The sequence below is a fragment of the Copadichromis virginalis genome, linkage group LG1 (genome assembly GCF_057382275.1).
Source record: "Copadichromis virginalis isolate Kocher_CV1m ecotype Utaka linkage group LG1, C_Virginalis_male_GT1.1, whole genome shotgun sequence".
In the NCBI taxonomy this organism is placed as follows: Eukaryota; Metazoa; Chordata; class Actinopteri; order Cichliformes; family Cichlidae; genus Copadichromis; species Copadichromis virginalis.
The window spans coordinates 11,503,522-11,527,450 of record NC_140618.1 but is presented as its reverse complement, the minus strand read 5'-3'; the positions used below and the strand labels follow the sequence as shown (position 1 = coordinate 11,527,450).

General features: G+C 40.1%; 1 protein-coding gene, 1 long non-coding RNA gene and 2 pseudogenes across 3 annotated transcripts; all 4 read right to left on the bottom strand.

Moving 5' to 3' along the window:
- Positions 1 to 7,597: 7,597 nt before the first annotated feature.
- LOC146718361 (uncharacterized) lies at positions 7,598 to 9,696 on the bottom strand. Its single transcript, XM_085450854.1, has one exon. It carries the CDS (start codon positions 9,474 to 9,476, stop codon positions 8,775 to 8,777), a length of 702 nt encoding a protein of 233 aa, XP_085306980.1. The 5' UTR covers positions 9,477 to 9,696; the 3' UTR covers positions 7,598 to 8,774.
- Positions 9,697 to 9,866: 170 nt separating this feature from the next.
- On the bottom strand, positions 9,867 to 10,873 carry LOC146718360 (uncharacterized). The gene is made up of 4 exons (XR_014918809.1): positions 10,597 to 10,873; positions 10,417 to 10,471; positions 10,252 to 10,332; positions 9,867 to 9,925 (listed from the first exon to the last, which is right to left on the bottom strand). It is a non-coding gene; the product is annotated as an uncharacterized LOC146718360 (long non-coding RNA).
- Positions 10,874 to 15,107: 4,234 nt separating this feature from the next.
- Positions 15,108 to 18,388, bottom strand: LOC146718359 (UDP-glucuronosyltransferase 2A2 pseudogene; annotated as a pseudogene). Its single transcript, XR_014918803.1, has 2 exons — positions 18,203 to 18,388; positions 15,108 to 17,236 (listed from the first exon to the last, which is right to left on the bottom strand). The product of XR_014918803.1 is annotated as a UDP-glucuronosyltransferase 2A2 pseudogene (transcript).
- Positions 18,389 to 19,637: 1,249 nt separating this feature from the next.
- Positions 19,638 to 23,443, bottom strand: LOC146718358 (uncharacterized; annotated as a pseudogene).
- Between the last annotated feature and the right edge of the window lie 486 nt (positions 23,444 to 23,929).

Sequence of the window (23,929 nt, the reverse complement as noted above, 5' to 3'; positions counted from 1 at the left end):
TCAAATATTGGGGATGGATACAAGAGGAAAAAACACAATAACAACACTGCTCCGGCCGGGTTGAGTCAAACGATGATTTTAATGATCACACGCGTGGGAGATGGACACCGTACGCAGACAGCATCAGATCTCAAAATGGTGGAGCATTGATCAAACTCTTATAGCCTCTAGTGGCCCCCACCTAATCATAAAAGCTTAAACATTCACATTCTTTCTCTCACACGGCGCCTAAGCTACGATCTTGGCTCCCTGTTTATCTGCTCCTGCTGAGATGGAGCAGAAAACTCCAGTATGTTCTGTTCTCTTCTAATCAGACAAATAAGGCGATGACTTTCTGCGAACAGTATTTCTTATAACTCAGCAGTATAATGCATCATAAAACAATATTATTCATTCACAATAAATCAGCAGTCTAATGTAATGCAAATCAGTTTAACAAATGCAATAGTTATCACCTTCTTCTAATTCAGGAGCATAATGCAAACTAGAACTACATAATAATTCACAGTCTTTAATTAGGGGTCTAACATGGCATAAAATAATATTATAATCCCACAGTCCCCCTGTTGAGCTCTTTAGAATAAAGAGCTCACCTACACTCTGCAATTCAGTGTGGCCGGGTTCATTTCTTCTTACCCCTGAGGCCCTTTGTCCCCCTGTTGGGTGAACCATATGTGAGATGACCTCTGTGTTTGCGCAGTTCAGATGCAAGAAAAACTATTATTACAACAATAGCAGGTACAGATGACAGTCCCCAGTTCTCCCACAGCTTTATTTTGGTGCTACCTTATACCCTTCAAATGTACTCAAACTAGAACCTCTGTCCGAGGAGCTTTTAGCCTGTATTTCATTTCTGCAGCCACCAGTGTCTTCCATTTGCGTGATCCTCTGCTCTTCTTTCTTCAACCTCAGGGGTTAGACAACCCTTCAGTCGCTGCACAGATCAGGGGATTATTCTGCCCCGATGTCAAACAACAATCTGTGTATCCTCGGGTCACAACTGTGTCCCCCAGAAAAATGAACAGGAACGTGTCCCCCTTTTGACCAAGAGCCTCTCGAACCTCGTTGGTCTGGTGTTCCTGGATTTCCGCCAACCCCTTCATGGTTATTGCTGTGTTTATGGGATCCATTCTTTTGAGGTGACTAATCGGAGCCCAAATGCCATGACACTTGAACCCAGTTTGTGTCTCGGCAGTCACTGTGTCTGTCTCTGCTGCGAAGGATCCTCGTATATCTGTGACCTCGTGACCTGGTGTCTGTTCCTTTCTCTGTAAGAGATAGAAAACCAAAACACCTCTCTTCCTAGCTCTAATAATCTAATGTTGTTCTCTACTGATCTTCTGGTGATTCAGAATTGGTTTAGAATATTCAGAATGTCCGGGAGCCTGGGATTGTTTAGCTAAACGGCCTAAACCGTTTCCCATTCATTCTCTATGGTAGTGCTAAACCACTACGGATGTAATATATTTTTGGCCACTACGGTCTTCCGGCGCTGTTGCGAGTTTGAGATGCGGCGGCACTTTTAAAAAACCTCCTCTTTTACGTTTCGGGAGAGAAAACAAGTAACTCAACGCTCGCAACACACCCCAACGCTCCTCATTTATTGATCAAAGGTAAGGAACGTCGTTTGAAATAACAGTAAGCCAACAGAATACATTTACAGGTGTATATTACAGGTAATAGGCGTGTTGCGATTGCATTTCCGAAGCATCCATCGCTCAGTTAAAGACGGTGGGAGTTTATCTGCTGTTGTAAAGTGGCACGGTAAAAAATGAATGAACGTGATCCTTAAACAAATTGCGTGTTTCACTGACGTGTTTTGCCATTAAATAAACTTTGTAGGTTTCTGACTGCTGTGACACTGACATTACTATAATGTGGTATAGAGCAGGGCGATATGGCCAAAAATATTTATCACGATATATATTTGAAAATTTGCGATAACGATATAACTGACGATATAATTGATGCAAGACAAAATACAACTCCACAACATTACTAGCGCAAAAAGACAACCTTCCATTTATTTTCACTTAAACAAGCTGGTTTTTATGTACATTAAAGCTTTTATAAAAATGTAACAGTGCAAATGCAAATTCCTTGCTGAAAGTTTAACCAAAAGGCATTTCCAGTAGAAATGGGCTGACATATCCTGAGCATAACCATGTATAATATCCACTGAAGTTAAAAAGAGGTGCTTTGCAACATTAAACTGCAGTGTGCAGTACGTATTTTTCGGACCATAATGTGCACGGGATTATAACGCACATTAAGCGAGAGTGTTCCAGCTCCTTTATAAGACGGCAGCTCTGTGTTTCTCGTCGCTGGACCGTTGCCAACCCGCATTCCCTGGACCAACTCCTGTGTTTCCTGAGTGATTGAGTGTGCGAGGAGTGGAGTACGTCATCGTGTTTTCTGTGGAGTGTGGAGAGGAGCGTGAGGAGTGGACGGAGTGCGTGTGGACTTCTAGCGTCTTTTCCCTTTGTGTGTGGACCCCCGGAGCCCGGCTTCCCCCTCACCTCTGTAAATAGATCACCTGGTGTGCTGTAATAAAGATTCTTGTGTTTCCCAACTCAGAGCCTGTGCGTGTGTCCGTTCCATCCCGCTGTGACACTTGGAGGATGACTTTTACGCTGAACATTATTACAGCATCAGGAAAAGACTCCTCATGCCGCGTTTCATTCCTTCCATTCAACGTCTCCTGATCATGTATTCACAGCCACCGAAGGCGCTGTACAGCACCGAGCACCTGAAACACGGACAGTTTGTTGATATTGTAATCAAAAATACAGCCCCGGGAGGGAGGGGGGCATTTTAAAAACGCACCCTCCCTATTGCGCATGTCCCTAAAAGGTATGGCCTTCCAGATTGCCTCAGTTGTATCGTGAGTGTAATTTCAAATAAAATAAAATAAATCTCAGAAGCATCTGTGTGTTGTATTCTTCCTTTTCTTGTTCTTCATCTTCTTCTTCTTCTTCTTAGCATTATTATCATTATTGTGACTATTGTGATTATGCTTCATTTTTATGTACTGGGGTATCAATGACCCCCACACTGCCGCAGCAGCTTCTGTGCGCGGCCCCCAAGTGCTACGTTTTCTTTCCCGATCCCCTGCCGAACCCATTAGAATCGCTCTGGGGCACTCTTCGACCCCAAATGATCGTTCTGTTTTTTTTTCCATTTTCATTCATCTGTCTCTACTGAGGGTGGGGTACTTTGGGACCCCCGGGGTCTGGGGCTGCCCCGAAGGGGAGCACAAGGGTTTAAGTCAAAACTCGATCCCATATCCCAGTTTTCATTACAAATGTAGTACTCTACTGTCAAACATTTAAAACTGCAAAATGGCCAGAGGAAGCTGAGATGGATAGCCTTGGACAAGAGTTTTAAACCAGGACAATATGACAAGACTTTCAAAGAGTGGAGCTTTCAAGAGCTTAAGGACATGTTTGAATTGGAAAACCAGGATTTTTTTCGATATCTACAACTTCAAGATTATTACAATAAAGAGATAGCTGAAGCTGAGATGATTAACCCTCTAATTGAAACAATGTGCGACGCCTACCAGCAGAAAACTACTAAACTAGCATCCAAATTATACTCTAATTTGATGAAGAATCAAAGATTTGCCTCTTTATATGTAAAGACAAAATGGGAACAGGAACTAAAACTATCAATTACAGATGAAACATGGTACCAGTTATGTGGTTCACTTCAAACGTCTACAAATTCCCTACAGTGGCGGGAATTTAATTGGAAATGTCTTATTAGGTTTTTTATCACTCCTCACATTAGGAGTAAGCAGTAGTGATGGGATTTCCGGCTCTTTTTAGAGATCCGGCTCTTTCGGCTCGGCTCACTAAAAAGAGCTGGCTCTTTCGGCTCCGAACCGGCTCTTCAGGTTGTTTTGTTGCTTTAATTAATTTATCATTAACAATAATATAAAATTATGCAGAAAAGGAATTACTAATGTAAAAAAAGTGGTTTTATTTATATATGTTTATATATGGCCCCTAGAGCCAAAGCACATACTGTCATGAACTGGCTGTGTGGAGGCAGATGAGGACCCAAACGCAAAACTCACGGAGACAGGAACTGAACTCAAAATCACTGCTTTATTGCAGGCCTTAAAAACGAAACAGAACTAAACTGGGAATACTAACAGAAGACCGAGGGAACACAGAAAGACACACAGGTTCAGGGAGGAGACATTGACGACGCGACACTGAACTGAGGGAGACATGCACATAAATACACAGAGGGTTAACAAGGGAAGTGGGAGCACACGGGGAACACAGCTGACACAGATAATCGTAACGGGACAGGGCAGGAGTGAACACAACATGACGCATACTGACGAGAGACTGTCAAAGTAAAACAGGAAGTACACAGAGGTGCAGACAGGAGGAGAGAGAGAGCACGGGCATAGTGGGCTGGGGAAACATGGAATGAAACACGAGGGGAGACGAGGGCTCACAGATACATAGAGGGGCACACAGGGGATAAAAGTCACAAGGGGAAATCAAATAAGGAACAAAATACAAAAAGACACGAATACTAAGACTGCTGGGCCAACATGGCCCAGGATCGTGACACATACAAACTCTAAAGCATATACAAACTCCAAAAAGCACGTACAAACTCCAAAACACATTTCTAGCGTCATATTTATTCAAATAATTTAAAAAAAAAAAAGTTCATTTACCTGTTACTACCACACACCAAATCCGGTTGTTGATACTTCCTGGCTTGTGTAGCCACTAGGTAACAAAAGCTCAACACTGCGCCCTAGCATCCTGGAGCACTTCTGTTGTCTTTTGTACGTGATTCTGAGTTTTTACGTGTTTTGGAGTTTGTACGTGCTTCTGAGTTTTTACGTGTTTTGGAGTTTGTACATGCTTCGGGGTTTGTAAGTGCGTCTGAGTTTTTACGCGTTTTGGAGTTTGTACATGCTTAGGAGTTTGTACGTGTTTTGGAGTTTGTACGTGCTTTGTCTCTAAGGGCCACTATAAATATACTTTATTTATTCACTCCACATAAAATGTAATAAATAAATCATATAATACAAAAAACAACTATTTACATTTTAAACTTTTAACTATTTAAACAAATTTAACGTGAAACAACACAAAACACTGCAAACCACAACACAATTAAATATAAATTAAAATATTAAAACAAAAAGAAGATGCACATTATCTGTCATATGGGCCTGCATGATATCTGAATCCTTTATCATCTGCAACTGAAAATAGAGGATGATTACTATACCTTTCTAATGTGACGTCGTTGTCCCTCGCTCTTTTTCTCTCTGGCTCTGTTCCTGTGCTACTGCGAGTGTAACTAACGCCCCTCCCCCCTCTGCCCAGCGCAAAGTACAGGCCGCACGTGCGGAGTTTAGTGGAAAAAAGGGCGAGAGAGAGGGTGAGGCTCGCGTCGTTCACTTCAAAGACCCGGCTCTAAGAGCCATTTCGTTCGCGAATGACCCATCACTAGTGTTTTGAGATACTTCCCATTGCATTGAACAAGCAGAAACTAGCATTGATTTGAGTAACATGAAATATTTTTTACACAGTATTTAGTAGGGGTGCAACGATACTCATATCGATATTGAACCGTTCGATACAGTGCTTTCGGTTTGGTACGCATATGTATCGAACAATACAAAATTTTTAATTTATTTTATCAACTTTTCTTCTGACGATGCTGTCTGTGTTGAGAGGTCAGTGGATCTGCGTTCGACTACTCCGCCTAGGCTGCACTGTTGAGCGCAGATCCACTGAGCACAGCGCAAGCTAGCAAGACAGAAGCTAAACTCGTTGCAACATGGCAAATTGAACCTCCCCCACCCTCATTCAGATCTGGCCTTTGGAACTATTTTGGTCTTCATGTGAAGTATGACCCTGAAGGTAAGCGCATCATGGACAAAAGTAAAACAGTATGTCGGATGTGCCACGCAATGCTCAATTACATGGGTGGGAACTAGTGCGTTAGCGCAGTTAGCTCGTTAACGTGTTGACACCGTCCAGCCCCACGCATGGGGCGATCCGCCGGTAGCTCGTTAACGGAGATTTGCCGTGTTGCGGCGTTAACCTCATTTCAGATTAACGCTGACAGCACTAGTGGGAACACAACGAATATGATTGCACATCATCCTAGTGCAAAGACAAGTGGAAGCAGACAAAAACAACAAGCACGCATGCTACAAACTTTACCCGAGTCATTTAGACAGCCGTTAGCACATGATTCTCCTTATGGGGACCTGATATGTTTAATATGCTGCTGAGAATATAGCCCAGAAGAAGCATATAGTATAGCTTTTATTTTGGAAAGAGCCATTTCTCTGTAATAAACTCTCTTTTCCAAAGGTGAGTGATTCCTCGATCAGATAGATTTATTTTTGTATTACTTTGTTGTTTCAGCAACATTAAATTTAAAAACTGTACTTTTGAGTTAAAATATCTATTTATAATTTTAATAAATGACATTAAAAAAGCATGAACATTTTTTTTGTATCAAAAAAATATCGAACCGTGACACCAAAGTATTGAACCGAACCGTGAATTTTGTGTATCATTGCACCCCTAGAATTTAGGTGTAAGTATCTTTTCTACTGACACTGATAATGAATGAGCTCCAGGTTTTTCTCATATACTAAACACCAACTTTTTACTACATCATTTATGACTGAGCACATTCCCAGGTTACCAATAAATCATCAGTGATGAATGTAGAATCCAGAAGATTCTCCTGCCTGTTTTTCACCCGAGCAGGATGCTGGTGACAGTGCAGAAGAAGCTCTGAGAGATGATGAATTTGCTGATCACACAGTCATTGATTGAGGCTGTTTGAAGCCTTGTCTTTATTGATCCACGCAGCCTGAGAGTGACACCACATATTTGTGGTCAGTCTTGTGGTAGCTTTGGAGCCACATTCACTATCCATAAATTGAGTTTATTACCAGAATCAGTAATAAGGTGAAGAATCAGTAGCTTCTTGTTTTTACTGGTATTCTGATACAGCAAAGCGATGCAGCAGTTGTAAAACAGTTGAACCCTTAATGTGGTGGAATTGGTTTAATGTCATCACCACAATCTATGCCACCTACTCTGTAAGTGCTTTGATTATAAAGAAATTTAGTTTATATAGTGAACAAACTAGGATTAGATGAATTAAAATGGTTGTTAAACACTCAGTGTATTTTAGCACCCTGTAGTTGTTTGTGTTTTAACAAGTCAGCTGAAGAAAAACTTCATGCCTAAAGATATTCTTGCCTAAAACCATTTTTCCTAAAATTTGGCATCAACAGCAATTCCACAATTCACCGTGAACAGTCCAAGTTCAAGTCATGTTTAAAATTTCACATCTTATGTTTACTTTTGTTACATATGTAGTAAAGATGGCAGGATACATTAGAAAGCAGTGACTTTTATTGAATAGGATTATCCTTCAAATGAGAATGTCCGCATTATTTACAATCGTTGCTGCATATGACCCACAGTGCAGTGATGTGATGAGAAAGGTGTATAGACATATCAGGTACTCACACTAGTGAAGGAATGGTACAAAGTAAATAGGAACTGAGCCAATCGCTGCAGTGCTTCCTCTGATTACATTTTAAATTGCAGACATAAATTTCATCTATTTTGGCTCTCGGAGGAGGCGGACGCATCTTTCCCCCTCTCCCTTCCTTGGCTTCCCTGCTGCTTCTATGTGTTTGTCTAGTCTCGTCTAACTCTAACCCTCAAAGAGTTTCTCAGTCTTGTCCTCTAAAGCCTAAAGTAATATGGATTTGATCCAATTGTCCTGTAGAGACGTTTGCTGCCGGATACTCGATGGTCGGTTGCATCGTGTGTCTGACGACACTCGATGGAGGACATTGAACGACGTCTACCTATGTATTAGGAACCACGATAACAGAGTTCGGGCTGATTGGAGCTGGCTTGAACCTGTCTTATCGAAGAACAAGAAGCTGCTACAGCTGTTCAAAATCCCATAAGGCTGGCTGACTTGATAGACGATTGGCAGAGCTGTGAGTACTCAGACTGTGTTTTGAACGCAGTATGGATAAGATCTCGGAGAAACTCATGGCTCTGCAATATGGATAACATCTTGGAGAAGAACAATGGGAACTGAGATAATTGGTGACCAGTGATGGACATTATACCAACTGCAAAAATTGGATGCAGTTGTTCGCACTAAACCCAAACATTCACCATCTTCACTCATGCGGCTATCCCGCTGGCGCCAGCTGAATCAAACCTGTATAAAACATTTCAAATTACTTGTGACTTGTGATTATTATGCTATTCCAAAGTATTTAAAAAGAAGTATAAGAGGCAAAAGTGTAGCCTTTAGCTTTAATAAAAATTGACTTCAGTTTACCTTTAGGTCCTCATCAGCTTTTGAGTTTCTGGCATTACCATCAACATCAACATTGGCTTTCTGCATCCATAACTGCAGGTTGTGAAAATGTTTTTCGACATTGTCACCACTACAAGGACTCCCAAAAACAACTGCAGCACTTTGAACCATGTCACTGAGGTCTTTTAAGGAAGTTGCAGTAGTGAAGACTCCAACAGCGTGCATTGCAAGATGGTAGTTCTTTGGTGCACTGCAGTTTAAGAAGAAATTATCTTTAAGTGTTTCCAAAACAGTAATAAACAGTTTTCCCAAATTGAAAAATGAAATGCCATGTGAAAAATGAAATGCCATGTCACATGTCACAATAAAAAACAAACAAACAAGTGAATACTGTATTAAAACGACTACACTTACTACTTTTTACAGATCTCCTTGGCATTCTTCATAACATAACTAAGGCATCTGTGAAGAATTGGAACCTCGAAGTCTTCCTTGTTTCCTTTCCCCGAAGTGATGTTATAATTATGATTTATTGTGTCCGACAGATTTTTTTTTGCTAAAGCTAAACAGATAGCTTGCATTAGGACCATAGATCCATCACACGTAAGCATTACAGCTGAATGCATGGCTTTGCGCCCAAAGGCCCTTGCAACATCAGTCAGAAATGCTTCCAGAAAATATGTGACCAAGGCAGTGGTATGGTCACATGTTAAATATGTAGCCACTGGTAGGGGAGAGCATGTTTTCCATGGATTCCTTACTACAAGTTCGTAAATACAGAAAGGAGGCAAACACTTTCTTTTTTTCATGATACTTCCTGTAGCATCCAAATAAACTAAGTCCTCCCGACAGCGGCTCTGGAAAATTTCAATGCTCTTGGAAGACCATAAAAAAGCACCTTTTGGATGTAACATCACTTTCTGCAATACATCCTCTGGGTTGTTCTTCTTGTTTGCCACCATTAACTGGAGACTCATAATCTCATTATGATGAAGACGACTTTTCTTTCGGATTTCCAATGCTATGTTTCTCAACACTTGAGGAGTTGGAACTTCATCTCTACACCCCGATTGCACAACATCATCATCCATTTTGCTCATTTTTTCCAGATACATGGCTCTGGGTAATTGTTTTTCCAATTCATGGTCAATTTTATCTCTCTTATGAGCTCTTACTGGTCTTCTTTTCAGTTCATAGTGGTTGTGCACACACTCGAGATCTTGAAAATTGACTTTCGCCTTTAGATCGTCTTCTTTATCTACAGTGACATTGACAGTGACTGGACAATCCTCGAAACTGCAGTAACCCAGACACCAGAAGAAAGGGCCCTTTCTTACTGAGTCCAAAGCCTGGACTCTGTGCCCTTTGAAAGCAAAGGAACAATATGGAAACACTGTCCGTAGTCTGTCTGAAATCAGATTTGTCCACTGTAGTCCCTTGTATCTTCTTTGGGATCTCTTATTTTTTAGATTAGCCCATTCTTTCCTTTTCAAGAAAAAAAAAAAGTTGGTTCAAGTGGAACCCTGATTCCTATGAATCCATCATCAGATGAGTTGCTGTTAGGCTACAAAAGAGAAAAAATTCATTTAGTGAGAAAAAGTTTTGTTCCACGTTACATAACTACTGTAATATCTGTAAATATACTTGAAATACTCGTGTATTTTAAGTATATTAACAGCCAGTGTTTTTAATTTTGGAATATATAGCAAAAATTCATGTCAAGAAGTGTCATTAAATAGAAATTGCATTCTATGTTATAACATTTGATAAAATTCTTTATTTAATTGTATATTGTGTTTTTACAAATATTTTTATGTAATATAACGTGGTCATTTAAAAAATGATACTAGCACCAATCATAACTTATTTGAAAGCATTTTAATGACTGACCTGCTCAGGAGTTAGCTGTCCGTCCTCCTGCAAGGAGATGTCCGGTGTCAGGAAAGCGGCAGATGATAGTTTTTCTGGTTGCTATTACATGAGTTGAGGGGTGTAACTTTAGTGTAATTACATGTAAATGTTAAAGAGAAATTATGATAGTACAGACAGACTGACCTGCTCAGGAGACGGAGATGTCCGGTGTCAGAGAAGTGGCAGCTGATAGTTCTTCCTGTTGAAAATGACATTACCCGTAACAATATTCAGTTTAGGGATAATTTCAACAGTAATAGATTGACTAAAATGTGGTATATCAACATATTTAATAGCAAACACATAGAATTTTATTTATGGAACCTGCTCTGGTGGCTTTTGTCCGTTATCTGAATCCCCTTTGACTGGTATAGACAAGTTCTGCAGAGAACAGCATACATTTTTAATAAATTTCATTTTAACGACATAATTTAATACAATATATTTTTTTTAAAAATTTAAGTGAAAAGAACTAACCTGACGAAATGCAAATTTAAATTTGCAGTTATTATCAAAGGAACACACATAATTGGTTGATAAGAAAGATTAAGACTTAGACAAGAGACGTTCAAAAGAGAGGAAAATACAGAGGGGATGAGGGACGGTGAGACAAGACAGTAAATTCCATTGGATTACCTACTGGAAAAAAAAAACAGAAAAGAAAACAAGCAAAAATATAACACAGTAGGAAGACCACAGCCACAACCTAGATAAGTATAAGTAACAGTAAATAATAAATATTGGTGTCAGCACGGCCCCTGCCGAGAAACCTTATCAACTACATGTATTTAAAATTGAGATGTGGGCACCGGCAACTTAGGAGAGGTTGAATACACAGACCATCCCTTGGACGCCATTCAGCATGCCCAGCACAAGTGATGTTGATGTATAGGTTGTGGAATAAAATTGAGGTACAGGTAGTCAGAAGGGGACACAGGAGGAATGCCTCACCCCCACCTCAGTGAAACAACTGTACCCCAAAGCCCTCCATCTGTGGCGATGTGATGGAGTGGGGATGAGGAGGAGAGGGAAGTGAAGGCAAAGTACTCTCTCGTGGGGTCAGGTCCCCCGCAGACCCCAGTAGGCACCACAGGAAGCCACAAAGGCCCATGTGGATAGGGGCCTACATTAGCACCACCACCAAGCCCCACAGAGCCTGGGGTAGCGGGCGCACATCCTAACCTACCACAGAGGAAAATACATCCACCCAAACATTCAATAATCTCTCTGACTACATAAGACAAAAGACACCACGGTTGAGTTTATTCTCCACCTCTGTACTAATTTTAAAGTTAACTATTGTCTTTTTTTGTGTGTTTTAAATGTGGTGAATACTTGACAAAGTAAAAAGAAAAAAAAAACAAAAAAGAAAATTATAAATTAAAGGGCCTTGGAGATGTCATTCAAACTAATACCATTGCACATCAAAACATATATGTGGATAACAGAAAGAAAAAAAAACAGTTCAGAATAATTCTAAAGTGAAATTATCTTGTGGAAGAGTAGGTCGTATATGGGCAATTTAAAAAGGCCTTTATTTTGGAAAGCAAAATCAGAATGACTTGAAATTGACATGGTAACAACGCAAGGTTGGATTCTGTTGATCTAAAGTGAAATTATCCTGTGGAAACAGCAATTTTCATTTTTGTGGGGTTGTATACTGTCAATACAGAGTGAAATTATCCTGTGGAAACAAGAATTTTTCTTTTTAGAGCATTTTGAAATCGTTACAAAAGTAAGTCAGATATTGGCAATTTGATAAGGCTTTTATTTTGGAAGGCAAAATCAGAATGATATTATATAGATATGGTATCACTGTGGGGTTGGACAATTTTGATCGAAAGTGTAATTGCCCTGTGAAAACAGGAATCTTCCTTTTTACAGCATTTCGAAATCGTAAGAGTAAGTCAAATGTGGTCAATTTGAAAGTGTTATTACTTTGAAAGGCAAAATCAGCCTGACTCAAAATTTATATGGTATAATCGTGGGGTTGTATACTGTTGATCTAAAGTTGAATTATCCTGTGGAAACAGAAATCTTTCTTTTTAGAGCATTTTCAAATCGTTAAAAGAGTAGGTCGTATATGGGCAATTTAAAAAGGCCTTTATTTTGGAAGGCAAAATCAGACTGACTTGATTTTGATATGGTATCACTGTGGGGTTGTATACTGTTGATCTAAAGTTGAATTATCTTGTGGATTAGATGGACAACATTTGTGAATAGCAGTTTTCAGATCTTGCCACAGATTCTCGATTGGATTTAGACACCAGACAGGTCAGAGATAAAGTTATTGAGAAATTTAAAGCAGGTTTAGGTTACAAAAAGATTTCCCAAGCCCTGAACATCCCGAAGAGCACTGTTCAAGCGATCATTCAGAAATGGAAGGAGTATGGCACAACTGTAAACCTACCAAGACAAGGCCGTCCACCTAAACTCACAGGCCGAACAAGGAGAGCGCTGATCAGAAATGCAGCCAAGAGGCCATGGTGACTCTGGACAAGCTGCATAGATCTACAGCTCAGGTGGGGGAATCTGTCCATAGGACAACTATTAGCTGTGCACTGCACAAAGTTGGCCTTTATGGAAGAGTGGCAAGAAGAAAGCCATTGTTAACAGAAAACCATAAGAAGTCCCATTTGCAGTTTGCCACAAGCCATGTGGGGGACACAGCAAACATGTGGAAGAAGGTGCTCTGGTCAGATGAGACCAAAATGGAACTTTTTGGCCAAAATGTAAAACGCTATGTGTGGTGGAAAACTAACACTGCACATCACTCTGAACACACCATCCCCACTGTCAAATATGGTGGTGGCAGCATCATGCTCTGGGGGTGCTTCTCTTCAGCAGGGACAGGGAAGCTGGTCAGAGTTGATGGGAAGATGGATGGAGCCAAATACAGGGCAATCTTGGAAGAAAACCTCTTGGAGTCTGCAAAAGACTTGAGACTGGGGCAGAGGTTCACCTTCCAGCAGGACAATGACCCTAAACATAAAGCCAGGGCAACAATGGAATGGTTTAAAACAAAACATATCCATGTGTTAGAATGGCCCAGTCAAAGTCCAGATCTAAATCCAATCGAGAATCTGTGGCAAGATCTGAAAACTGCTGTTTACAAACGCTGTCCATCTAATCTGACTGAGCTGGAGCTGTTTTGCAAAGAAGAATGGGCAAGAATTTCAGTCGCTAGATGTGCAAAGCTGGTAGGGACATACCCTAAAAGACTGGCAGCTGTAATTGCAGCAAAAGGTGGTTCTACAAAGTATTGACTCAGGGGGCTAAATAATTACGCACACCCCACTTTGCAGGTATTTATTTGTAAAAAAATGTTTGGAATCATGTATGATTTTCGTTCCACTTCTCACGTGTACACCAATTTGTATTGGTCTTTCACGTGGAATTCCCAAAAAATTGATTCATGTTTGTGGCTGTAATGTGATAACATGTGGAAAAGTTCAAGGGGGCCGAATACTTTTGCAAGCCACTGTATGTTGAGTGCAGATAGATATATAGTGTATATAGTTATATAGGTATACATATCATACAACAATCCACCACACTACCACTCTAAACATGGCTTGAACACGATGGCTGCCACTATATTGATGTGACAGAATCTGTTCTCCACTCGTGACATTGGTGTACATGATGCTCTGTGATGCATCTGCATAATAAAGAGAGGGTGTTTTCTGAATTCAAAAATTTTAATATGAAAACAACTCTATTACCAGTTTGCTCTGTGTATATGTCTATGGAATGGCAGGGTGATTTTCCAGTGTTTGCGCTGAATAATGCTACTTGAAGTGCTTGATGAGTTGGTGAACTGTGTGATCAAGAGACTGAAATAGTGTTGTGCATGTTTTTATTCTTGTCTGCTTTGCCACAAATTTTGATTTAACTTCTTTCACAACTGAGCCTTTGCCTTGGGTTTGATGACTAAAGGCTCCACACTAAAACTGATGGAATAGATTGGAATCTCTGATTATTCACTCAGAATTATTCTTAGAAACTACAATAGGCCATCCAACTAATTAGGTTGCTTTGGAAGGTAACATTGTAATGTGTATCCAATTTTAAATGTGAATTTTCAATTTTCAATCGGCATATTCCCTTAATATCAATTACAAGGCATGTATGACATTATGATTGTGAGCTGAGCCCCCTAAAAGCTTGAACCTAGAATCACACCTGTCACTGGGTAAGATGAAAATAGCTGATATCAAGTCCATTATAGTAGCTGATGACCCAGGAAATATCTCATTGCGAGATCTCATGCAGAGTACACACTTTACACTATTGAAACTGCTTTACTCTGCCTAGAGTTGCTGGCATATGTGGAATTCACTTTACACTCCACCTCCTTCTCAGCTCCACCTTTTGTGTTATATATTATATTAAAAAAAATACCAGGCTGCTTACATATTATATTTACATGAGCGTCTCAGCCATGAAACCCATTCCAGCTTATAGTTTTGTGCTCATACTAATGTCAGAGGAGGTTTGGAAGCCTGCAGTTACTTAGTCAGCAGAGTGTTGTTGACTTTTATGCACCATCTGCATCAGCAGTCAGTGATCCCACTCCCATGCAGGCACATGCAAAGCTGAGGGCACTGGCTTCCATTTAGTAAGTATTTATTACCAAAAAAGTAAATCTTGTGGTTGGAAAGTCATTTCAAGTGTTTTATTTGTGCTCATTATTATGAAATCACAATATGCATTCAGAAATATTTTATGAAAATATAATTCTGAATAAAATCTCAATAAAATACTGTTAAGGAATATATTCTAAAACACTTCTTCAGTAAAGACTCAGAGAAGAGAAACACAGAACTCTTGCTAGCAAGGGCAGCCTCCCGACTGAGAGACTCGCGCCTGAGAAACTGCCCCGGTCTTTATTTTATACTTCAGTGAGCGTGTGTGTGTGTGTGTGTGTGTGTGTGTGTGTGTGTGTTTGTTGCTGATCAAAGGGTCATATAACATAAAAGCACAAAAGGTACATCCTTGGTCAGGAAAAGGGTGAGGAAGTCCAGCAGTTACAGCACTTAGACTAGAACAGACGTAGCTACGTTAATCCTACCATAAAACAATAAAACAAGGTACGAGCTCTCATGCTCCCAGGACGTGGGGGTGCATTCCTGGGGTGCACACCAAGCCTGCAGCCTGCTAGAGATCACACATCCTGTCACTACACAATTGATTATACGCCTCTAAGCATACATGGTTAAATATTTCCTAAAACAAATAACTACATGCAGTATTCTACCATATGCAAACTTATATCACTAAAAGATTATACTGACTACTAAATACAATTTTCCATTGACAAATACAATAGAAATACAATGGGGTATTTGTCAAAGTGCTGCATTACTGAAATCCTCCATCACTCACGTTTCACTTTACGTTTACACATCCCAGTGTATATACACCTAATAAGGTAGAAAGTGGTTAAAAGCACAAGCAGCATAGCTCCAGCCAGGAACAAAACTACATCTACAGAGTGGTAGGAATACCAGGGCATTCTGTAGGACTGTGCTTTCAGGTGAGCTGCTCCTTTGTGCCTCATGACAAACTCTATCCAGAAGAGGGCGTTATCCAGTGGCTTTACTGGCTTATCTCTGTGTAGCCTGGAAAGTCTCTGCATGTTCGTCCTGTACGAGGGATCATTCAGGACTTCCTCTATGGCCTTCAGGAAGTTGTTGTCTTTGTCCACTGTAGTTAATGTAAGTATCTTAGCTCCTCCTCTGTCTTTCAGACGTAGCAGGTTGTCATACTGATCAAAAAACACAGGTATTCCCACAACTGGGACTCCATGATAAATAGCTTCTTGGACTCCATTTGTTCCTCCATGTGCCACAAATAGTTTTAATTTTGGATGTCCTAAAAGGTCATTCTGTGGCATCCAGTCCACCAGTAAAGTGTTATTGCCCAGAGTGGCTGGTCTGTCACCTTTATACTTCCAGATCACTTTCTGTGGCAGTTTAGCAAAAGCTGCAGCGATCTCATTTGCTATGTCAGCAGGAAGTTCAGTTATTAAAGTCCCCAGAGACATGAGGATGAAGCCATGGTCTCCAGAACTCTGCACAAAGTCCCCCAAGTGCTGAGGCAGAGGTTTAGCAGGTTTGCACTGGAACCCTCCGATATAAACAACATTAGGCATTGTGGGCCGTGGGTACTCAAACACAAAGTCCACTCTCATCAGCCAAATGTCTGCATCAGTCATTAACTCATTAAAATCATAACCAGGCCCAAGATATTTGTCAGTTATTTTCTGGTATGCTAGTTTAGCCATCAGGTTGTTTTGTGTTTGTGTTATGATGTGTAAAACCATGTTTGTAACTCTCTGAGAAAAGGTCATCTTGTCAGTATACCCAGTTCCAGTCACAGGAATGTAAGATAATGGTGATGGAGCTATGGAAAAATGAGCATCTGCAGTTATTATCCAGCGAACATTATAAACCAAAGGAAGGTTGAGATATTTGGCCAGAATGACTCCACCACCCCACCAGGGGTCAGCGAGTATCACGTCAAACTTGCTTTCATTTAAGTTTCTCATCAACAGTTTGTCATCTACTATTGCTGTTACAAGTTCACCTATAGTTCTGTGAATGTCAACAAATTTGCTGAACAGCCCTACACCCTTGTGGATAAAACCTGACAAGGAAAGAGCACCTTGTTCAGATTCTATGAGCTTAGCCACCATTTTTGACATAATCTCCTGAGTCACAGGGTTTTCCACCGGAACTGTTAAAATATTATAACTAGAGGAAATATCCTTGATGTACCAGCTTTTACTGGAACACAGAATTGTTATGCTGTGTCCTCTAGAGTGCAAAGCCTTTAGTAGAATATCCATATTTACCCAGTGGCTACCTTCTGAAGGAAACACTAAGATGTTACCTCCTTCACAGGCTCTGGGAATAGAAATGAGCAGCAGCAAAGCAGTGCAGCAATAGAGCACCTTCATCTGAAATGAAGAAAAAAAAATGAATTTACTGACATGAAAAAGATGTTCACAGTGGAAACGGACTATGAAAATTTCAAACTACTTTTTTTTACTTTGTCAATGAAAAGTTTGAGGGCGATGCAATCACAAGCCATCCATATATGCTCTTGCACTTTCATGATTTATTAAGCAACTTTCTGTTTCATCACTGAAATTTTTGAATTTGTAATAATATTTATAATAACATATTTGAAGTTGGTACACGTTTTGTCATTGGTGCAGATAATTTATTAGCTTGAGGTAGGTTGCACGTTTTAAAAAGAAGGCGTGTAACTGCATAATTGGGAGGTTTTTTATTTTATTTTATTTTTTATTTAAATAATAAAAAGATACCGCCAGCGAGCTGCTGAAAGCGGATGACGTAAGAGTCTACCGAATGTTGATTGTTTGACAAAATAGAGAAGCAGAGCCACTGAATGTAGAGAACGGAGCTACGACAGAGTTCACCGGGAACGGAAGAAGCACGAAACAAACAATAAAGATTAAAAACTGCAGTATTGAAAGTGCAGACGGTGGCTGCAATCGATACTTTTCATTGTTTTCAACGTTCTGCTTCGGCTCTTTGTATGCTATAACTCTGCTCTTCTCCGTGTCTGACTGATGGATCAACAATAGCATAAGCATGCGTAGCCCACACACCAGTTGTATCACATATTTTTGACACTACTTCTAAGGACAATAAACCCTCTCTGCAGCTAAACAGGAAGCCCCAACTACTCGGGGACTAGCAGAGGCCCTCGGTGGTTTTCAACACAGTTTTTTTTTTTTTTTTTTTTTTTTTGGGGGGGGGTCCCACAAAAACCCACAAAGCTTAAGAGTAGGCCACTAACTCCAGTCGCAATTTGAGCAGAGCTTTTACGTGGAGGTGCAAGGTTAAGTTAATTTTCCGTATATACAGTCACATTAACACAGAGCGTTTCTACTTACTGCTGGACGTTTGGTTTCTCCACACAAGAAATGTAAAGAGCCTGTTTTCCAGAGCGCCAATGAACGAAATCTGTTCAATTAATGTTGCTATGCAGGATAGAGAAGAACTGAATCACAATCCAGGATGCACACGCGGGGGCCCATCTCGTATATGTGTAACGGAGGAAACAGCCAATCAAATCGCAGCTTTTCAGGCATTGGAAAAAAATGGGTTTTTTTTTTACACTGAACTGTCTGAGCGCGGGTTCGAGTCCTGGTTGGGACAAAGTTTGTGTTACATTATTAAAAGTTAAACACCATTTTCAATTTACTTATTGTGGATAACATTTATTTTTCACTTTGCTTTTAATTTTTATTTCATTATCATTTTATTTATATCATATAGTGTTATGGCCTGTGGGGCAATTTTTCTGCATTATGTACCTATACTGTCACAAAGTACATAACTCAGACTAAACTGTATCATCACAGTCTTGAGATGATACATACCAGACATATAGTCTACAATTATGGAGACATCCAACTTTTAATACAAAGACTAAAGCTAAAACTATAATACAGATACATTCTGATGAAAATGAAGCTTATACATAATTTAAACAAGGCATGTCTGTAATAAGTCATCTGTCTGCTTCCTGGTGGCTGTTAGTTTATATCTATTCATTTTCCAGCACAAACTCAGTACTGACATGATTACTTTATTCCAGTCATGCTCTTGCCAGCCTCCACTCTGCATGCTTTAAATCTGTTGCTCTTCTGCTTCTGCCATTCTGCGTTTCAGATCCGCAGCCATGCAGCCCGCCTCCTCTCCTTTCTTCTCCTCACTGTGGTCACTCAGAACCCTGTCCCAGCCTCCATCTTCATCTTCATTACTATCAGCATGTTGACTCTGGGGTGGTGGTTGTGCAAAATCCTGTCACTGCTGGGATTCTTTCTGCTATGATGGGTCATAACTGCCAAACAGTTACATTTATTTCTGTATCTCAATAAATCATGTTGAGTTTTTCCACATGATCTCTCCTTATTGAATTATTTTTGTAGATAAGCTTCAAGCTAGCAAGCAACAATACCTAAATCAAAAATATTATCACCAGAAGTGAGAAACTGTCTGCAGCTTCAGCTGTATGCTGCATGTATTAAAGATAACTTTAGACATTGTGTGGGGGTCATGTCTGAAACAGGCTGTACAATCACACAGATAAAAGACAGCAGTCATGTTTCTAATAATATAAATGAAAACAGAAAGATTATGAAGATAAAAGCTGTGAGACTCCTCTAGAGAAAGGATGACTTGTTATCATTACATGAAGTGATTTAGAAATAATATGTAAGCTTTCAGGGCAGCACTCACAACTTATTAAAACTGATTACCTGATGGTGAGCACACACAGATATATAAACATATAGGTGAACTCTAAGAAGAAAACTGTGTTGATATTTTTGCAGAAAACTATTTATTTACACTTTTATATTTACAATCAGTTTATATTTATATAAACAAAAGAAACATTCACAACTAGAACAAAACTGTCTTATATACAATATCAACTGTTTCTCCCTTATTTACTGTTTTCTTCCACCATACAGCCAGCATACAACTATACTATTAGAGGAACATCACTGGAACGTGGCCAGAACACACAAAAACAAGAACAAGACAATATATAAAAGTTCAAGTTCAGGCTCAGCTTTGCAGAGCAATTCATGGAAAACAATTGTACTCCAGTTCTGAAACCTTTCATTTGAAAACCTGTTTGCTCCTGAAGATCCTCTGGGTGTGGACCCTGCTGCTGCTGGCACAGTGACTAGTAATGCAGAGACAGAGGACAGGGACATATGAGACAGAAACAGACTTAGCCATTATCACTTCTGACATTTAGTAATAACGCAGTACTTACAGCTCTGCAATTGTAGTTTTACAGGTGAGATGCTCAGCATTGTGTCCTCCAGGTCTTTATCCTCATCCATCCCTGTGATGGAGGCAACAATTAGACAAATATGTACTGAATTTATATTTCATGTCAACAATGTTATTAAAATATTATTAAAACAACTTACCAAGAGGTTGTTTAGTTGGGGCGTTTGTAGTAGCAGGCGCAGACTGCTACTTCTTCCGCAGGTACTGCTGCAGCTTATGAGGCCGTGTTCCTTGATTGCAGCTCTTCCTCATGATAAGGTCTGCATAGCCGTCACCTCTGCCGTCCCAAATCTCCTTCCAGGTGCTCTTGGCTAGTGAGCCAAAGCCAACCAGCTGATCATCCTCAGAGGCTTCTGCTGCAACACTCACTCTGCTGGTCTCGTAGCTCAGAAGAGTTTTTATCTCTGCAAAGCTGAGGGCTTACTGTACAAATGAATGCAAGCTCTCCTTGCCATGCCCTTCGCCACAGAGGTCCCTGCAGCCTCTTGCTTCTGGAGATCTTTGATCAGGTACATGGTGTCCCCGACATCATTCTCCAGAAGCCACCGGAAAGATTTCCCTTTATATTTTCCAAACTGCAGGATGTACTCTCCCTGCACTTCCTTCATATCAGAGGCATCCCCTCCTCTCTGATAGATGACAGTCAGAGCATCGTCCTCCCTCACAGGTGCAGACTTGTCCTGAAGCTTGGGGTCATTTTTAATCCTTCGAGCTTCTTTTGACGAGTCCTGGAGAAGGTATCTAAGTCGCCCCTTGCGGAACGCCACAGAGATTTTCCCTGGATATGGCGCAACTTTCTTCTGCATCTTGACATGCAGTGAAAAAATAAACAATTATATTAAACAAAATTGATTCCAAACACAAACAAAGACATTTTAGGTTATAATCTTGCTGCACATTGTGGCTGGGTTTAAACAGCAGGATGCAGGAGAACAATAAAGAGACACAATTGGAAAGAACATTGACAACATTTGCAATAAAAGTGTTTTTTCCTCCAGGTATAACAAACTGTTCTGTCTGTAAATAAAAACCTTTCATGGTTGAATGATTATTAGCATATCTGCAAAATTTGTGGTAACTGCTTAGTAGTCATGGCACATAAGAATTGCTGGTAGATTAACAACATATATGTATTTAAGCTATCGTGTTTATTCATACACGAGTGGGCATTGCTCATGTTATAGAGATATCAAAACAGATTTTCGCATTGATAAGGTGACTGACCATTACAACATGAAAGCAATACATTTTCTTTTAAAGCAGGTTCAGTTATTTAGCATGTCATCTCATAACAAGACACTTATTGGTTATTTAATTGTACCACATTAGGGCTGGGCCATATTATACCGTTCACGGTAATACCGGTATAATGTTAGGCAATGATAGGAAAATGAAATATCGCGATAGAATATGAGTAAAACGCGCATGCGCACATGGCCGATTGTTGAGTGAAACAGATGAACCAGAATTGGTTTGTAAAAATGGTGCAACTTCAGTGATATGGACCTGGTTTGGTGTTTGTCCGTCAGATACACAACAAAGCACATTTTTTTGCAGAACATGCAAGCGGCCGTCGTTATTGTCGTATTTGTCGGACTAAGATGCCCTTAAATCTGGGAGTAATCTGGGTCCTAAACTCCGTAATCTTCAGGTCAAACGAACACTGCAGCATCACTGAGAGTTAAAAACTGTCTAAATTCTTTCATCTTTAATAAAACGATCAGCATTGCTGCTTTACCAGGTGTAACTATGAAGTTTAACTTCCAGGCATCCATGAAAACAAAATTTATTTATGAAAAATTTATTTCTGAAAAAATTCAAATGTACAGCTCTGTAGTGATGGTAAATTTGATTCTTTTTACTGAATCGGGTTTTAATGATCGTGGCTCAAGAGTAATCGGAAGGTTGCCGGTTCGAGCCCCGGCTTGGACAGTCTCGGTCGTTGTGTCCTTGGGCAAGACACTTCACCCGTTGCCTACTGGTGGTGGTCAGAGGGCCCGGTGGCGCCAGTGTCCGGCAGCCTCGCCTCTGTCAGTGCACCCCAGGGTGGCTGTGGCTACAATGTAGCTTGCCATCACCAGTGTGTGAATGTGTGTGTGAATGGGTGGATGACTGGATATGTAAAGCGCTTTGGGGTCCTTAGGGACTAGTAAAGCGTTATATAAATACAGGCCATTTACCATTTAATGAGTCACTCACCAAAGTGAATCGGATTTTTTGAGTCATTTGATTCACTGAGTCAGTTGACCAGAGTGCAAAAAATTTACATTTTCACTCAAACTTAATTTGTTTCTCTTTTCATGTAAATCCCACTGCTAAGATGAATGATTCTAAAAAAACAACAACTATTTTATAGAGCAAAAAAAGAGCAAAAACATTTCTAAAATTAAGCAATTTCCCATCAAAATTGCTTAATAAACATTTATTTTGTTTATTTTAATTTAATTTGTATTTTCCTTAAATGTGTTAAATATATATTTTCTCATCTAAATGTCCACTGAGCTGTGCGCCAGGGGGCGGTAATGCGCCTTAACATTGGTTGCCAACCAAGAAGAAGAAGAAGCTGTGAGCCAGGAGGGAGGGGGTGAGTGAGTGATTCGTTCGCTCGCTCTATGATTCAGCACAGGAGGGAGGGGGTGAGCGAGTCCTGAGTGATTCGCTTAAGCTTACGATTCAGCACAGGAGGGAGGGGGTTAGTGAGTCCTGAGTGATTCGTTCGCTCTATGATTCAGCACAGGAGGGTGGGTTAGTGAGTCCTGAGTGATTCGCTTACGCTTACGATTCAGCACAGGAGGGAGGGTATCCAGCTCTCCTTGTGTGTACGCTACACAATTCAGCAGTAGCCTAACTCCACTTGAAATAACGCGCGAAGTCAGGATGTAGCGTCCAACTCCTTTTAATTAGTAAGTATTTCCTCATGGAGTAAAACTGAAATACAAATAACATAGCTAAAATTAACCTAGCATCATTAGCACAACAAAATTAGATTCCAATACACATCCATTAGCGTTAGCACACAACTATTAAAGTATTCATCTACAGCAAATATTTCCACAAAATATACATAAAATACAATCCTACAATTCAATACAAATGAAAACTTACAGACGGTGGTGTCGATGGCACAAACAAAAGGCAGATGTCGCTGGATCAAATTTCCCCACATGTGATCCGCTAGGAACTAAACAAACATGGCTGACATCCTGTCACTTCCCGAAACTGGTTTTCAAAATAAAACGAATTTCAAAATAAAATTAGCTCATTGCAAAGAGCGCCTATATTGCATTAAATTAAGAGCGGAACAGAGGGGGTTAGTTAGTGATGGTAAATTTGATTCTTTTTACTGAATCGAGTGTTAATGAGTCACTCACCAAAGTGAATCTGATTTTTTGAGTCATTTGATTCACTGAGTCAGTTGACCAGAGAGTGCAAAAAATTTACATTTTCACTCAAACTTAATTTGTTTCCTTTTTCATGTAAATCCCACTGCTAAGATGAATGATTAAAAAAACCAAAAACTACGATTCAGCACAGGAAGGGAGGGGGTGAGTAGCTCAAATGTGTTGTTAGCATGTTAGCAGCGCGATGCTACTCTGAACCGAGGAGCTATTTTCTTGATGTGAGCTTCTACTCAGGGTTTTTTCTTCCAGTTCAGGGCAGAAATGCTTTTGTTACGAAACTGACTGTTGTTTTTCCCCCCACAATTTTAATTATAAGCTAGATATATTTCTACTAATGGAATTAGTTTGCTAACAGCAACAGGGATGAGTCAGTGAGTCAGTTGGGCTTGTGAATCATGATTCACGAGT

What these genes read in the sequence shown, in the direction of transcription:
- LOC146718361 (XM_085450854.1), bottom strand. Translation starts at nt 9,476, where the DNA reads ATGTATCTGGAAAAAATGAGCAAAATGGATGATGATGTTGTGCAATCG.